Source organism: Paramacrobiotus metropolitanus, unplaced genomic scaffold (assembly GCF_019649055.1).
Source record: "Paramacrobiotus metropolitanus isolate TYO unplaced genomic scaffold, Prichtersi_v1.0 Parri_scaffold0000049, whole genome shotgun sequence".
NCBI lineage: Eukaryota > Metazoa > Tardigrada > Eutardigrada > Parachela > Macrobiotidae > Paramacrobiotus > Paramacrobiotus metropolitanus.
Window position 1 is genome coordinate 728,884 of NW_026570269.1, and position 15,636 is coordinate 744,519.

Consider the following 15,636-nt stretch of genomic DNA (forward strand, 5'->3'; position numbering starts at 1 on the left):
TCAAACCTGTCCGTACGGCCGGGTACTACGGACCTTTCGCAAACGTCTACGGTGACAGTCTACCCTACGAGGCTACGAGTAGCGTCTAAACAACTTTTACTGTACTAAGTTTTACGCAGTCAAGACTCTAGGCTCATTGCAAGTCTGCCACCAAACAGATTTGAAATTTTAAATCGTTATTAATTTTCTCTTTCCCTCTTTCGGTATCGCATCAGTTTCATGGGAAGAAACTCCTTGGTTTGATTGGCGTTGCTTCCGAGTATCCGTATTCGTGGATTGGTCGGGACTTATCATTTATGATTCATCTGGACTGGACTTACTGGAGTGCATCTCCTGGCTGGTAGTCGTATTGTGTTGTTTTTTCTACATCTCCCGTATAAATTCATCTGAGAAATGGTAAGGCCAGGATTCTTACAAGAGCATAAAGAATTTGTTTCGTTGTTTAATAATTTGCTCTAATCCTGACAGGGAGAGAGAAAGGGCCAGAACAAGTACTACCCGCCCGACTGGCGTCCAGAACTCGGCGGATTGAACAAATTCCATGGCACTCATGCCTTGGCGGAACGCGCCAGCAAGATCCATCTGGGCATCCTTACAATTAGGTACTAATGAAAGATTGGAAATTTCTAGTGCTTTTGCGAGTCTTTAAGGGTGTCAGATCTCGTTTTGCGGAATGTGAGGTTATTGCGGATCGTGTGTTCTGGCTGTGTGTTTTTCTGTGCTTGTATCTTGTGTTTTTAATTTTTCAGTACGAATTGTATTCATTTAGGTTTGAGATGCCATTCAACATCTGGTGCGATGGATGTGGTAACCATATCGGAATGGGTGTGAGGTACAACGCCGAGAAACGGAAAGTTGGAATGTATTACACCACCCCGCTATGGGAGTTCCGGATGAAATGTCATTTGTGTGATAATTATTTCGAATTTCGCACGGATCCCAAGGTATGTGTTCTGTATATTGTTCATGAGTGCTGTACGAGTACGGAGTACTCATTTCGCGCAATTCTTAGAAAATATACCTGCTTAATTTTATATAATGCTGTACTGGCTGAAATTACTACAGAATGGAACCTCATTACTTAGCGCACTGTCAGAAGATTGAATTTACGCCACACGTTATACTGATCTGCGCTTGTAGAATTTCGATTATGAAGTGGTCAGCGGCGCGCGACGTCAGGAACGACGTTGGGATCCCGAAAGCACCGAAGCAGTGGTGGCTACGGATAAAGCCACGTCACAAAAATTGCTTACCGATGCCATGTTCAAGCTGGAACATGGAAAGGATGACCAGATTAAGGCTGCGACCACGAAGCCTGTCATCGACCAGTTGACGGATTATCAGTCCCGCATGAAAGACGATTATGAACAAAATTCCTTACTACGGAGCGCTTTCCGGGTATGAGTGTGATGCGTCCGATTTAATTTAATAGTGTAGATTTTAGATCTGCGTTTTTGACCGGATTGATTAGAATGATGTTTCATGTTATTATGTGGTAAGTATTGATTCACTACCATAGAGACTAGTAATGTTAAGAAAAAACACTATAGACTATAGAGTATAGATACGTTGAACTATTCATGCCTGACAAGTGAGCGGAAGGAGTTTAGTCATTTTACGTTTCATGTTGTGGTGCGCATGCTTGTTAATTTCTGTTGTGCGTACAGATATATGTTATCGATTGTTCTTCTGCAGTCCGAGAAGAAAAAGATAAAATTAGCCGAGGATATCGACAGAAATTTGATTAAAAAGAGCAGCCTTAGCATTAGCCTTGTGCCGGAAACGGAAGAAGATCGCCGCACTGCGTCGTTAATGAAGTACATGCAGAGTGAATCAATGGAAGAACGTCAGAAACGAAAACGTGAGGAGATCGATGAGCGACCGGTACTGCCATCCAGTGTCGCCTCACCTCTGCCGACGACCGTGATGAAGAATCTCTCCTTCCACTTGATGGAGCCCGAGAAGCTTCCATCTCCTTCGGCCTTGGGTATTGTCCTTAAAGGGCAAAAAGTCCAAACGGAACAAAGAGATCGTGTTAGCGGCGAGGGATCCGCTTCTACTCATTGTCAGATGCAACCAGGAAAGTCTTCGCTGTCGTTGGTAATGGACGGATATGGGAGTTCCGACAGCGACTAAATATGGAAAAATTGTTTTAAAAGTGTTTACAACTGTGATATTATTTTTATATTGTGAGATTTGAGCAGATGGTCGGTTTCACCTTTTAATGGTCGGTTGTACGTACGGTCCGTAGACTCCGTACGTAATAGCAACTAAATGCTTGAGTAAAGAAAAAGTATGTGTATTGTAAATGAGCAACGGTATAAATTTTGGCACCCTCCGTTATGATTTTGTGACCATTAATATTTAATGTGCAGTGCCGATTAACCTTTTTTATCGTTTCTCTTTTAACAGCGGCAATAGGAGTACGAGTGCTGAAACATTTTACATGATAAAACATTTTAGTTGTTTAGTTGTGTTTATTAAAAATGGACAGATCCAAATCCCAAGCGAGATCGGTGTCAAGTTTTGCATAAATTTTCATGATTTACCCGCACGATAGCGTTGCGCCCGCCCTGTGGCGACAGCAGTATGCCCACATTGAATCCGCAAGTAAAATTTTGAGTTCTGCAAAAAGCCATAAAAACACAAACGGTTTTCTGCGTTCTTATGCCTTGTAGAATACGTCAAATATTGTTGGATTTCCCAGTTTTTGTAATAGAAAATTGTTTCAGGGTTATATCTAAAACATTTCTAACAGACCATTATCGAGAATTATGAATAAAATAGCCTATTTTGGAATCAGCGCAACGAGCAGCGCGCTGGCAATCGTAGTTGCCAAAGCATACAGATACACTCGTACACGCGAATTCATGTTCCCGCGCGCACACCATATTCCTAGTGCCATCGTTCTTCCTTTTGTTCTTCCAATCACTTGGATTTCATGATGGTGCTCTTGCCATACAACTCCTGACAGTAATAAGTCGAGGAAACAAACTTGGATTTCCTGGAGCTATGACGAATTACTGACTTAATTTGATTTAATCTGCACGCAGTGCCATAAGGTAAGAATGCCAATAATAATTATTTTTATCTAATTCTGATATTGGCAAATTTAAATTTTATTTTACAACACGTATGGGCTTTTAAAATTTTTTGATAAGTTTTGACAAAACCAGTTAATAATTCATTAAATTATAAATCAAATCTAAAAAAAGCAAAAAAATTGGACAGTTTACTACTGGGACGGCCCTCTTTTTTTGATTGGCGGAACATGTTTCAGCAAGTTCATTTCGTTCACTGCTAGTGAAGAAGCAGCTTGTCGTTGCGGAAGCAAAAGTTAGTTGATCAGTCTGAATTTTTTAACTCCAGATGTGATTTCTGACTTTTCAATTGTTCTTCCATTTTTCTGAATAAAACGATGGATTATGGTAAAAATTGCTTTTTTTACAGTGTAGTAACAGTTTGCTAACCTTAAACGTGATCAGTTGCAGATACTTTCGAAAACCTGGATATCCATGCCTTTCAGCATACACACAGTGTGAACTGAGAAGAAAACGTCCAATTCTGGTGAGTCTTACGATAAATGACTAACAGTTAAGAGGTTTAACTCAACTTTAACTGTCTTATTTGATTACTTAAATGATTACCTAAATCAGAACTTTTGAATCCTAACGTTTTTGATACTTATATACAATTTGCAGCATCGTTTTCCAAATAATTCTTCTATCGTAGTTTCTGCGCATTGCTGATGTTTCCTGTGGCCGAAATAGCATACTGGCTTTCAGACGGGAATGTCTCTGCATTAAATTATTCAGGTAATCTATTACGGCATAAACTCTGACAGCATAAATTTGGGAAATCCAGAAATTACAGTGGCTAATGAGTAGCAGGCTCTCGTCAAATTCCTCAATGTTTTTTGTATATACTGCAGGGAATATCAGCTGCATGACTCTTGGATTTCCGTAGCTTGTGAAGATGGTTAAAAGCGGTATAACTTCAGCAGGTATGCAAACTTGTTCGTGGTTGTAAATTTTAATGGTCAAATAAAGTAAGGCACTTTTTTATTAATGTCCTGGCGTTGCATAATGAAGGGATCACAACGCTTGCTACTTTCAAACACATTTTCACAAGTATGTATTGGTTTTCGCAGATTCTAAGCGTGAGCGCGCAACCAAAACAGGAACGGCATCTTCGTTACGACTTTTTCAAAGGTAATATTTTTGGAATTCCAGATTTACAGGAAATTTATTAAAAATCAGCCTCTCAAAAATTTTGTTTTTAAAACGTTACTGATTACAGATTTGGAGGAGAATTTACTGATAGACGACGCGTTGGTTCGACCGGGTTTGGGGAGACCAGTTCCTTTTTCAAATATAGTAGCAACTGCAAGATACGATACACCAAAGAAAACTCTTAAGTACCTTGGATGGCTTCACTTGGATATCCGTGTCAGTTTTATAAACAAGTGATAATTTTCATTATTGTTTTAGCGTTTGATTTGTGACGGCAAAGAATCTGAATTTTGGAAATCCAAAACGTTGATTTTGATGTTAAAGTTTTTCACAAATTAATAATATTTTCCGGTGAATGAGTGTCATTTCTTTAAGGAGAATAAAACCGTAAACTGCAAATGCTATGGTGGGGCAGATTCTAAGAAGTAACCGTATAGAACTGCAGGGCAAATGTGATAAAAATGATTTTTGTTGCGTAAATTATGCCATATATAAGCTGCAAATGATGTACAGATGATGTGCATTTCATCCCGAAAAAACACACCGGAAGTCCCTAAAACGCATCTTCGCGATACTTCCGCTGCAATTTTCGAAGACCAACTAACTACACAAATTCCACACTCGAAATTGCGTAAAATTTAGTATAAATTAACCTAAAATTCATAAATTTTCTGCAATTACTATCATGCGGGTTATACTTTTGAGTTGGTTTAGCGGGTGTCGGGAAATTCTGAGCACAAAAGAAATACAATCAGAATACGGAATGACAATGATAAATTGTGTCATTTCGTGATTTATGGTGACTTGTGAAGTATTGTTGTTGGATTGTAACGGAGCGCTGTTTTATGGCTTGTAAAAGTGCAAGCGTAGCGTGAAGTACAGAAGTAACGGGCAGAGATCAGAAAATTCAATAACTTATGCAAATATTTACCCATCGGCAATGCTTAGTAATTTCAAATCTCTTCTGTTAGTGTTGAATGTTTGTAAATCATGGCCGACCGGCAACAAGGTTCAAGTTTGTGTTAAGTTTGTTTAACGCGCATATTTTATACGGAAGTGGATTTGCTGATTATTTTAGTTTTTAGAACTGAAGCTGAAAAATAAGCGCTGTAATTACCACCTATTACGAGTATGTCTACAAGATTACTGAAATTTAAGCTTCCGATTCCACATGTAATAATAATTACACATTTACACTGCAGAGTGCGGACTCTTCTTACTCCACCGCCAAATGACACTCGTTGGTTGAATAAGTAAATTATTTTAAAGAATTGTATATGAAATATGAATAAATAAGCAATTCCATTTGCAGAAGTATGGTCACAAAATCTTTGAACATATTCGAGGCACAATCCCAATGGATCCACAGCAGGACGTTGACAAACACGATCAAGAAAAACGTTAAAATACGACCACAAAATTAATCACAATACGGGTATGTAGTGATTACTGAATAGTACAATACAGTACCATAGCAGGTATGTATGTACAAGCCCATCCAACAATTCTTTGACCGCTGTAAGCGGGAATTTAAAGAAACGTGGGCTTGAGCCATTTAATGTGCTTCGACACGTCACGCCACATGGGTCTGCGTATTCAGCGTAAATAAGCAACAAATCTGCATGTGTTGCAGTTACTGTATCTGTGATATACAACGTAATATGTTTAGCATTATTTATTGCCATCATAATTTATATTAATTTTATGCTTTTGTATCAGTATTATCTTTGCTTTGCAATACAATATCGCGGTGGTACTTAATATCCATATTGCTTTCAAATTACTGATTGCAACATGCCCGGGCTAAAGATGATTGATTCCACGTTGGTCTAATAATGGTCTATTAATTGCGATCTAATATATTATTATTGGTTGAATATTTATAAATATATCTGCCACTACGCTACGATGCGTATTTGCATTACTGTGCGCGATTTATATGCGCTGCGCTTACAGCGGTCAAAGAATTGTTGGATGGGCTTGTAGAAAGGACGGTATAGGGTACTTACTTACTCGTACAGTACGTGCAATATGGAAAACCGTATTGTAGAGAGCAGCCGGCACTCATGGTCAGGCCCGACAGTGCGCACTACGGTTGTTTTCGGTTTGAAAGTGCGGTCATTTCAAAACGGAGCCATACCGAGTGCCACTGCCGATTCGTAATCGAAAACCAAGAACATTGTTTTTTTCGTTGAAAGTGGCCTAATTTAGGTGTTAATTGAAGTATAAATTTGCAAAGATAAGACATTTGCTGTAGAATTACTTACATTTTTGCCTTTTGCGATCGATTTTGAAGGCGGGTGGTTTTGCCTTGTGACTTGAGAACTGATGTGAGGTAATTAAAGTGTATTGCTGATTGCAGCTCTTGCTGTCATTTTTGCATCCAGCATCCCTTCATTATTTCCTGTAACTGTGGAATATCGATGATTATTAATAGTGACAATCTTTGAGAATCGTCCTTCGATCGAGCAGGTATGTTAAATTATCGCGCTGTAGCTAACGTATGCAGTATCGTATGGTCGAATTACGACCTACAGCTTGCTTACGTTAGCATGACATTCGCAACCGTTTCACTGTGGCTGTCAGTGAGAGTTGACCATGTTCCAATTTAATTTTGATAGTTCCTTCCTTACTGCTTACAAAACTTTTCCATTTTTGAGAACGATATCTGCTTCAGTTGATAGAATTAATTTTATTACACTTGTAAGCCCGAATGTCTTGCCAGCTACTGGATGGATAGAAGAGCTGCAGGTTTATCATAATTCACAAATGAAATCAGTTTTTCTTCGCAGACCGCAGTGATCTGTGGATGGACAGCTGAAGTTCTTCGTCAGCTTTTACTACTGTAGCTTTCAAAGCCTTCGTGAGCAAAAGTAAGTACCACTGGTCAGGATAAGCAATATTGTGACATCGTAAAAATTAGTTCAGTAATTACGATTTACGGCACTTACAATTTGCACGTACAGTACCTACATCGTGCGTGCACCTATTTACGATTAAAGTACTCGTACTGCTTGTTTTTTAACCTCACTGTTTACCTCAGATGAAAGATCTTGGGTTTAAAAAGTTACCATACTTCAGTATAGAAAGCTTCGAAATTAAAGGTTTAGGCACCGAATTTTTTATAGGATATTCAAATAACAATAACCGTAATATGGTTTTTACCACTATCGGTTGCCTCTAGCTCGGTCAAAAAAAGAACTGCAAAGAGTACAATAGCCGTTCTTTTGGGAAATTACTAGTACAGTATTTATATAACTGCGTAATGCATTTATCGTACGGTAGGAGGCACGAGACTAGATTAGTAACCATAAGTAGTTTTTACGGTAGATGAAGATAAATTATGTACGCGCACAGTACTTCAGTGCGCCATTCAAAATATTGTTGATTATTAGTATTAATTATTATCTGCACGACCTTTACTAAAACATACAGCTAAAGGCTTAAAGCATGGCAGCAGATTCGTTTGCGCTAGTTGATGTTTTGCCATGCTTAAAGTACTTTTTAAGTACGTCTGCATTAGTCAGTATTAATATACAGTAAAAAATTCAATAAATAATACAAATACTTGTACGTATGGATAATTCATAATTCCGTCTTCGCAAAGAAATCCTTACAATATTTTTGTATAATCATTTACTCATAGTTTTTTTCCATGAAATTGTTGGCTACCAATGGGCATCTGGGATCACAAATTCAGTGTGTATTTTTTAGCATCATCGGATTGAATACTAGTAATCGCAAATATTTTGGACCACAGTTAAAACTTTACCATTAGTAGAAGTGAACTTCACAAGTCATTTACATACAAACCCGATCTTGCAGTTTGGATAATACATACAAACGGTATAATGGATACGGTATAATAGATACGGTGCATACATTTCTGTTAAAAATTATACGGTACGTATAAAATTATACCACCATGAAATTACGGAGAAGTGATACCGAAAGGGTGATCGATAACGTAACGTTATTTTTACATGATAAAACGTTCTGTCAGGCTTTTCTTGTAGACATATTATATTTGCTCGGTAGCTTTAATATGACAATTTTATTTGAAAATTGCGGAACATGTGGAATCAACAGGAAAGTTTAAATTATAGGATCGTGCATTATTCGTGCTTCAGAGGCGGAACGCATTGCTGAATAACGTAAGCTTGGTTGTGGTAATAGGATCTTAAGGAAAAGGATTGTTATCGAATGACTCGTTTTCCTTAGACATTACTTTTGCCCATGCAGAACAGTCATTTGACCTTCATAAAATTATGATTTCAGTGACCGACCGGCAGGCCACCGCTCCACTTCCTCTGCTCCCAAATCCGGCTCCATCCACGGCCAGAAATTTGTCTTTACGTGCCCAAAAGAAAATTCTTGGTTCAGTGGCTACTAAGAACGTTGTGAAATTGTTCATTGACGACCGGTCAGCGCACTTGCTCGATATTCTCCACCAACTGACTCGCGAATACACGAACAATAAGCGCCGTGCCGATAAATTGCTCAACTACACCATAAAAACCGCAATAAAACTGGCTGTACTGATTCGCAATGAACAACTGACCGACGCGCAGCTGGTCCGCTGCGGGGAGTTTCGACGTAAATTCCATCAGGCGGCTGTGACATTTATCAGCTTTCACGAGGTGGACTTTTCCTTTGATAAGGTATACTTGCGGGAGATTATGAAGGATTGCGGGGAGCTGTTGAAAGGTGTCGTTGAAATGCATCTAACCGGCAAATCACTGCATCGTATTGATGAAGTGTTCAAGTTCTATGGAGATGATGTTTGGTTGGAGTGGTTGTTTCTGGATAGTCGGCATCGTGATAGTCTGCACGCGGCGGTTATGGATTTGCATCAGCTATTGCGAGATGGCGTCATTTAAGGAGAATTCTGGAAATTGTTTTAAACATCCATTGTGTCTTTCTTGCCTCGGCGATCCCGTAATTTTGTACTTACTGATCAGATTAATTTTATTGTCTGCACGAATTCCTTCTGCCTACCTTTTTATGTGCCTTCCAAGTTGCAACGTCATTCTAAATTTTGATGCGCAATAACTTTCACACAAAATTTTGTAGTAAACTCGAATTTTTGTCGATTAGCGAATGTCAACCTCCAAAGTCCAAATTTAGTATTAAAAACTTGGGAAACATATAGATATCAGAATTAGCGAACAAAGCCAAGCAAGGTATTTAACCGTAAAGCACGCACGATAAAATAGTTGTTGAATTGAACGCTCACCAGCGGTATGCAGATATAGTACAGTAAATACTTTTATTACTTGTTAGCAAGCACACATAGTTATTCAAAATTTAATGGAATGTTTTGATGGAAAATATGGAATTTTTTAAGACTAAACAGGACTTAAACTGACCATGCGTTGGCAAGTCCATAAGATGATTAGAAACAGTTTATTACGTTTTAGACGGTAAGTTTGTAGAATATGAAGATAATAGAGTACAGTATTATTTTAGATTTCGTTGATCATAGTTTCCCGCTGTAGATCGAGCGGAAGTCAATTTTTGAAACACTACTTGTACATCCTGCTTGTGTTTATTTGAAACGGTGAAAAGCGTTTAAGTAGTAAGTAAGTACAACTAACGTTAGAACCGCCTGAAAACTGGCTTGTATGTATGGGTCGTAACGTGTTTGAGCGAGCTGGTGTGCGGCACGCGTGTAGGTGCCAGCTGCCTCGCATGTACATATACAAGTGGCCAATCTGACTGCCCGTTGATCTCCAAAATTTTGAAAACTTCTCTTTCGTACATCTTCAACGGATCTTTAATCGACATATCAGAAGATGAAGAATTAAATTTAAAACTTTTTGTATCTAGCAAGTAGATATTTATGGCGAATCAAGAAAGTTATGGCCGTTTTGGTTTCTCGTAGACTTAGCATAGGCCCGTGAAAGGAGGCGGTGGCTTGCATCCTATGTTAAGTCTACGAGAAACCAAAACAGTCATAACTTTCTTGATTCGCCATAAATATCCACTTGCAAAATACCAAAAAGTTTTAAATTGAATTTTCCATCTTCTGATATGTCGACTGGGAAGATCCGTTGAGAAGCAAACGAAAAACGAGCGTTTGAAATTTCGAGGTTGACTGGCAGCTGGATCGGCTACTTGTATGTATGCATGCAAAGAAGTGGAGTTACAGGCATACACGTAAGGGCCTTACGTGGATGGATTTTTGGCACCGCCTTCACACACGCATACATCTAATTTGCGCGGCAGCGAATCGCCGCGGTGTGGGTTCGGTCATGACGTAACTTGTATAGATGGATCCTTACTTGTCGGCCATACAAGTAACCAACGCACATGGTCTATTATGACTGTACTGTACATACTACAAGCCCATCCAACAATTCTTTGACCGCTGTAAGCGGGAATTTAAAGAAACGTGGGCTTGAGCCATTTAATGTGCTTCGACACGTCACGCCACATGGGTCTGCGTATTCAGCGTAAATAAGCAACAAATCTGCATGTGTTGCAGTTACTGTATCTGTGATATACAACGTAATATGTTTAGCATTATTTATTGCCATCATAATTTATATTAATTTTATGCTTTTGTATCAGTATTATCTTTGCTTTGCAATACAATATCGCGGTGGTACTTAATATCCATATTGCTTTCAAATTACTGATTGCAACATGCCCGGGCTAAAGATGATTGATTCCACGTTGGTCTAATAATGGTCTATTAATTGCGATCTAATATATTATTATTGGTTGAATATTTATAAATATATCTGCCACTACGCTACGATGCGTATTTGCATTACTGTGCGCGATTTATATGCGCTGCGCTTACAGCGGTCAAAGAATTGTTGGATGGGCTTGTACATATTCAACCTTTGTTAAGTTCCGTTCGCTGTTATGCGGCAAAAACCCTTATTACTTGTACAACGTAGAGGAAAAGGCACGAACAAAAATTCTTTTCCATAGTTTGGTCAAACAAAACAATACTAATGTAGATATTTACTGGATTTCTGTTTTGAAGGTGAGATTGTCGCGGATGTGTAGCCTTCATCTGTACAATAATAAATGGGGGCACCGGAAAATCTGTTATGGCAGGCCAGATGAACAGCAGTTCGACGGGTCCGAAATTCCTAAATAGTCCAGCCAAGGTGGGCCCTATCCACCTTGGTCTAACCATTCCGTAAAACGACATTTCGGCATGAGACATTGTGTGTAGTAACTTACATTTTACGATTATACATTTTACGAGTAGTAATATCATGGTACCATATTACTACCATTGGCACGTAACAAAATATACTTACCATTAGTATTGTACACATGGTAATAAAATAAATTATTTTATAGTATTGTATACCAGTACGGTACAGTATTGCACAGAGTACAATCACTTAATAATAATTATTATTATAATAATAATATTAATTATTATACAATTATTGGTGACCACTCCGTACACACCCTTTCACACCCTTTTACTCCGTGCACAACCTTTTGCACTACCTTTTATTCCGTGCACAACCTTTTTGAGCACTACCTTTTACTCCGTACACAACCATTCGGCACTACCTTTATCTGCGTGCATCACCTTTTCATTTTTTTAAAAATTTTTTCACAACAAAGTTATTCCTGGAACTGTCGTTTTTTCGTTAACAGCAGTTGTTGCTGCATATTTCACAGCATCATCGGCAGTTACAAAATCGAATTCCCATGCATATGAGAAAATAGTTCTAGGCGCCCTTGTGCCGGTTTTTCTTCGCAGGGTTTGGACAGTGCCGCTTTTGAAGGAGCCTGTCCGTAATATAGATTTCTGTAGTAACATAGATTACAAGTACAGTATATATATAAAAGTTTGGTAGTGCACCGAGTGAATGGTAGTGTCAAAGGCTGTGCACGGAATGAAAGGTAGTGCCCGAAAAGGTTGTGCACGGAATAAAAGGTAGTGCAAAAGGTTGTGTACGGAGTAAAAGGCTGTGAAAGGTGCGTACGGAGTGGTCACCAAATCTTTAATCCGCCGATAGGAGCGAAGGTAGCGAGAAACTGTTATGAGTCAGACCCTCTCTGGTCCTTCGGTGCTGACGTGGGAAACTTTTAGGCTTGACTCCTTATGAGACGCCTTACATCAGCTCCGCCCTGATTGGCGAGAATGCTACTGGGCTCCTCGCCGCGCTGCTGGCTGGCCTCCGTACGAGCACTAAACTGTGGCCCGGGCAAGTGGGCCAGCTACCTATAGTCCGTAGCATTCATACTACGTACTTTTCACATAGACTGCAGTTTTCACGCCAAAATTAATGTACAGTAGTTTCTGTAACCAGTACGTAGTAGGTGTGTAACTGTGTATGTAGAAATTGTATGTACTGTACAAGAAGGCGTACCAAACGAGTAGTAAGAGCATATCTTGTTTGGTCATTCATAGTGAAATCATTTGGCTGTTTAGCAGGCTAGAGTCTCGCTCGTTGTCGGAATTAACCAGACTACAATTAAGCCAGTCTGAGTTCTCAGCCAGACAAACGGACCATGGAAAACCGCGCTAATGTATTTACCGCACGTTTGAATCTACTGCACATTTCACACATAACGATGCCGCGGGCAAACTCGTTGCACTGGCGGCTGAATTGTGAATACCTATGACTTCTAAAATAACACGTACTAGTGACACTTGAAAAAATTCTAACATGAGTCTCCGTAAGGTGCCAGAGCCGGTGCCGATCCATTTCTTCTAAAAACAGTACAAGCCCGAATAACGGAATACAATTTATGGCAGTATGCATTAGGACTGAACAGGCGCTAAGAAATGGCGCTAAGAACATTGCCACAACACTACGTCGGGAGACTGTGGTCGTGAGAAGTGGCTCGAGATCGAAGCCTTCCCCTATAGTTTTTTTAATTTGCCCATTATTCGGCGGATCATCGAATTCGCCAAGCGCAAATAGAGGCATGCGCCGGTACCGTACACAAACACTCAATGAAACCATTTCGGGTTAAGTTTGGGATAAACCAGCAGCGTCGTCGTCTCGACGATCCACTCATGTACGCCCTGGTGCGGCCGGAACAGGCACTGCACAAATCCTCCATCCGCTTGTGTAACGGAAGCAAAATACAGTCTAGCTTGTACCAGCTGTCCGGAGCTGTTGGTGACACCTTCCACGCCGGAGTAGATGTCACGCGGTGGTTCTTTGACGGCCCGCGGGAGCCTGTATGGCTCCTCCCAGGGACCGGTGACGATGCGGCCGTGGTGGACCCACATCAGATGGTTCTCCAGATTTGTGAGGACGCCGTGCGGGAGGGGCAGCCGGATCCCGCAGGACACCGTAACGCGCTGACCCTCGACGGCGCTCACGTAGGCGGCGTCGGGCGCGGCGAAGACATCGTCGCGGTGCGTGATCAGTGGCAGGAGCTGGAAGCGCTGCAGGATGCGGCGGTGGGGCGTGTACGGGCCAGCGTGTCCGTCGACGCACTTCACGAGGCCGCCGGAGCGCAAGGTGACGTTGCGGACGACGAAGATCAGGGTGTCGTTGACGCGGCGGAAATTGTAGGACTGTCCCGTGGTGTCTGTATCAGACCTGGACAGTTATGGAAAATATACCCACCGTTAGAGTTACGAGTTACAGGGAGCATGCGAGTTACGCTACGAGTTACGCTATTCATGCAAGTGAAACCGAGCGCTGAGTTATACCGCTGAGTTACGCTACCATAGACAATATTGGTGGAGGTTATACATATACAATATATACAAAGTTACAAACTTCCGCGAGTTACGTTAAAGTTAAGTTTTTTGGGTAGCGAGTTACGATTCAGAGTTACGTTAAAACTCAAAAACTCTCAAAAAACTCGCGTTAACTTAAAGAGTTAAGTTATAACTGACCAGGTCTGGTCCGTATCCTGCAGCGGACGCGGTTCCCCGGCTTCGAAGACGACCCGGTCCTGGTGCAGCCAGAGCACGTCGCGCCAGTCGACGCCGGTCGGAACGCGGCAGTGGAACGTCGCGTCCTCTCCAAGGCGCGGTCGGACCACCGCGCTGTCCGCCACGACATCGCTCGGGGCCAGGCGCGGCAAGATGATGCGATCGTCCTGTCGGCTGTGCAGCAACGCCTCCGCCACGATGCCGTTCACTAAGGAGCCATCCAGTTTAATTCTGCTGTTTCACTTCTAAGCTTAAGGGAAGTAACCCGGATACATGCTGTCAGTTTCGTGCACATGTACAAGTACTTTCCCTTTCACACACTTCAAAAACACCACCTTGCTTTGTTTTACGGCATTCTATAGCCAGATGATTTGTATACACTGGTGTGAAAACCGTTTGTGCGCGCAATTTCCGATTCGGGAGTTATGGCTGTGAAAATTCCCAAAAGGTTTAATTGCATTTAAGTACCAAAGGTCATTATAAACCGATCTTCCTTAAATTTTGCCACACAAATGGATGTAAGTCTGAAGATCGGTTTTACACCGAACCAGATCTGCGACATTTTTTCAAATTCCGAAAAAACTGAAAAAATTCATTTTAAAATGAGAAAAAAATGCCGAGCTGTGGTACCGTGTAAGAACGATCTTCATGCATATACGTGCAATTATATGCGAAATTTAAAAAAGATTGGTCCATAATGAGACTTTTGGTACACCCGAAAGCATTTAAACTTTTTGGAATGTCCTTACAGCCATAACCCCCGAACCGGATGTTGCGCGGCACAAACGGTTTTTGTGCCAGTGTATACAGTTCATCTGGCTACAGAATGTCATAAAACAAAGCAAAAAGGTGTTTGGGAGTGCGCGTGAGAGTGAGAGTTTTTCATGCCTGTACACAAATCTGACACCATGTACCGGGCCATTTCCCTTAAAGTAACCGAAATATAGGGGGAATTCAACAGCTGATGCCAGCACTCCCTGTACGTGCTGCCGTCAGCCGGCTGGAGTTTTACGTTGTGGCTAAACATGGTGCTTATGTACCGCGCCTGATTTAACCGTATGTATTGCCGTAACGTCACACTCCAGGCGGCTGACGACATCAAGTACAGGAGTGCTGGCCTCATCAGTAAAATTCCCCCTACATGAAAAAAATCGAAGTATGAATAATGCAGCGTATTCTGAAAGGAGTAAATATCGAAAGCCATCCACGGCCATATAACCATACTGTATAACCATCAGCCATATAACCATCACACACACACACGGAATTCATTCTGGGTATTTAACGTAATAACATTAGTACCGGAAATATAACATAATTCAGATACACACATCGTAAAATAACTGTGAACTTGTCTCGTCTCGCCGTCTCGTACACACCAGTCTGACTCGGGAAGATCAAAATGCGGCTGCGGCGGCATGTCCAGAAACCTGTAGTCCTCCACGACGAACGCTCCAGTGCCGTTTTTCCATCCAATCAGCGCCGTAATGACCCCCGTGACCACCATTTGGAGATCCAGATTCT

At 41.0% G+C, this 15,636-nt stretch overlaps 2 protein-coding genes and 2 long non-coding RNA genes across 5 annotated transcripts; all 4 read left to right on the forward strand.

Moving 5' to 3' along the window:
• The first annotated feature begins 67 nt into the window (after positions 1-67).
• LOC129591990 (coiled-coil domain-containing protein 130 homolog) lies at positions 68-2,480 on the forward strand. The gene is made up of 5 exons (XM_055487913.1): positions 68-396; positions 469-602; positions 770-944; positions 1,141-1,398; positions 1,696-2,480. The coding sequence occupies exons 1-5, from the start codon at positions 394-396 to the stop codon at positions 2,134-2,136; spliced, it is 1,011 nt and encodes a 336-aa protein (XP_055343888.1). The 5' UTR covers positions 68-393; the 3' UTR covers positions 2,137-2,480.
• A 165-nt stretch (positions 2,481-2,645) lies between these two features.
• On the forward strand, positions 2,646-4,631 carry LOC129592020 (uncharacterized). Of its 2 annotated transcripts, none has more exons than XR_008690908.1 (6): positions 2,646-3,062; positions 3,486-3,567; positions 3,733-3,815; positions 3,932-4,003; positions 4,151-4,211; positions 4,300-4,631. It is a non-coding gene; the product is annotated as an uncharacterized LOC129592020 (long non-coding RNA). The 2 variants fall into 2 exon arrangements; XR_008690907.1 differs by lacking the exon at positions 2,646-3,062 and adding an exon at positions 3,134-3,428.
• Positions 4,632-5,230: 599 nt separating this feature from the next.
• Positions 5,231-5,637, forward strand: LOC129592059 (uncharacterized). Its single transcript, XR_008690924.1, has 3 exons — positions 5,231-5,361; positions 5,435-5,485; positions 5,545-5,637. It is a non-coding gene; the product is annotated as an uncharacterized LOC129592059 (long non-coding RNA).
• Positions 5,638-6,314: 677 nt separating this feature from the next.
• On the forward strand, positions 6,315-9,347 carry LOC129591991 (tumor necrosis factor alpha-induced protein 8-like protein). The gene is made up of 3 exons (XM_055487915.1): positions 6,315-6,704; positions 7,025-7,105; positions 8,511-9,347. Coding segments are annotated over exons 2-3 (603 nt in total). The 5' UTR covers positions 6,315-6,704; positions 7,025-7,104; the 3' UTR covers positions 9,113-9,347.
• The last annotated feature ends 6,289 nt before the right edge of the window (positions 9,348-15,636 follow it).

Bases quoted from the DNA above. Each gene is read 5' to 3' on its own strand.
- LOC129591990 (XM_055487913.1), top strand. The intron at 603-769 runs GTACTAATGAAA...GTATTCATTTAG, and splicing joins CTGGGCATCCTTACAATTAG to GTTTGAGATGCCATTCAACA. The intron at 945-1,140 runs GTATGTGTTCTG...CTGCGCTTGTAG, and splicing joins AATTTCGCACGGATCCCAAG to AATTTCGATTATGAAGTGGT.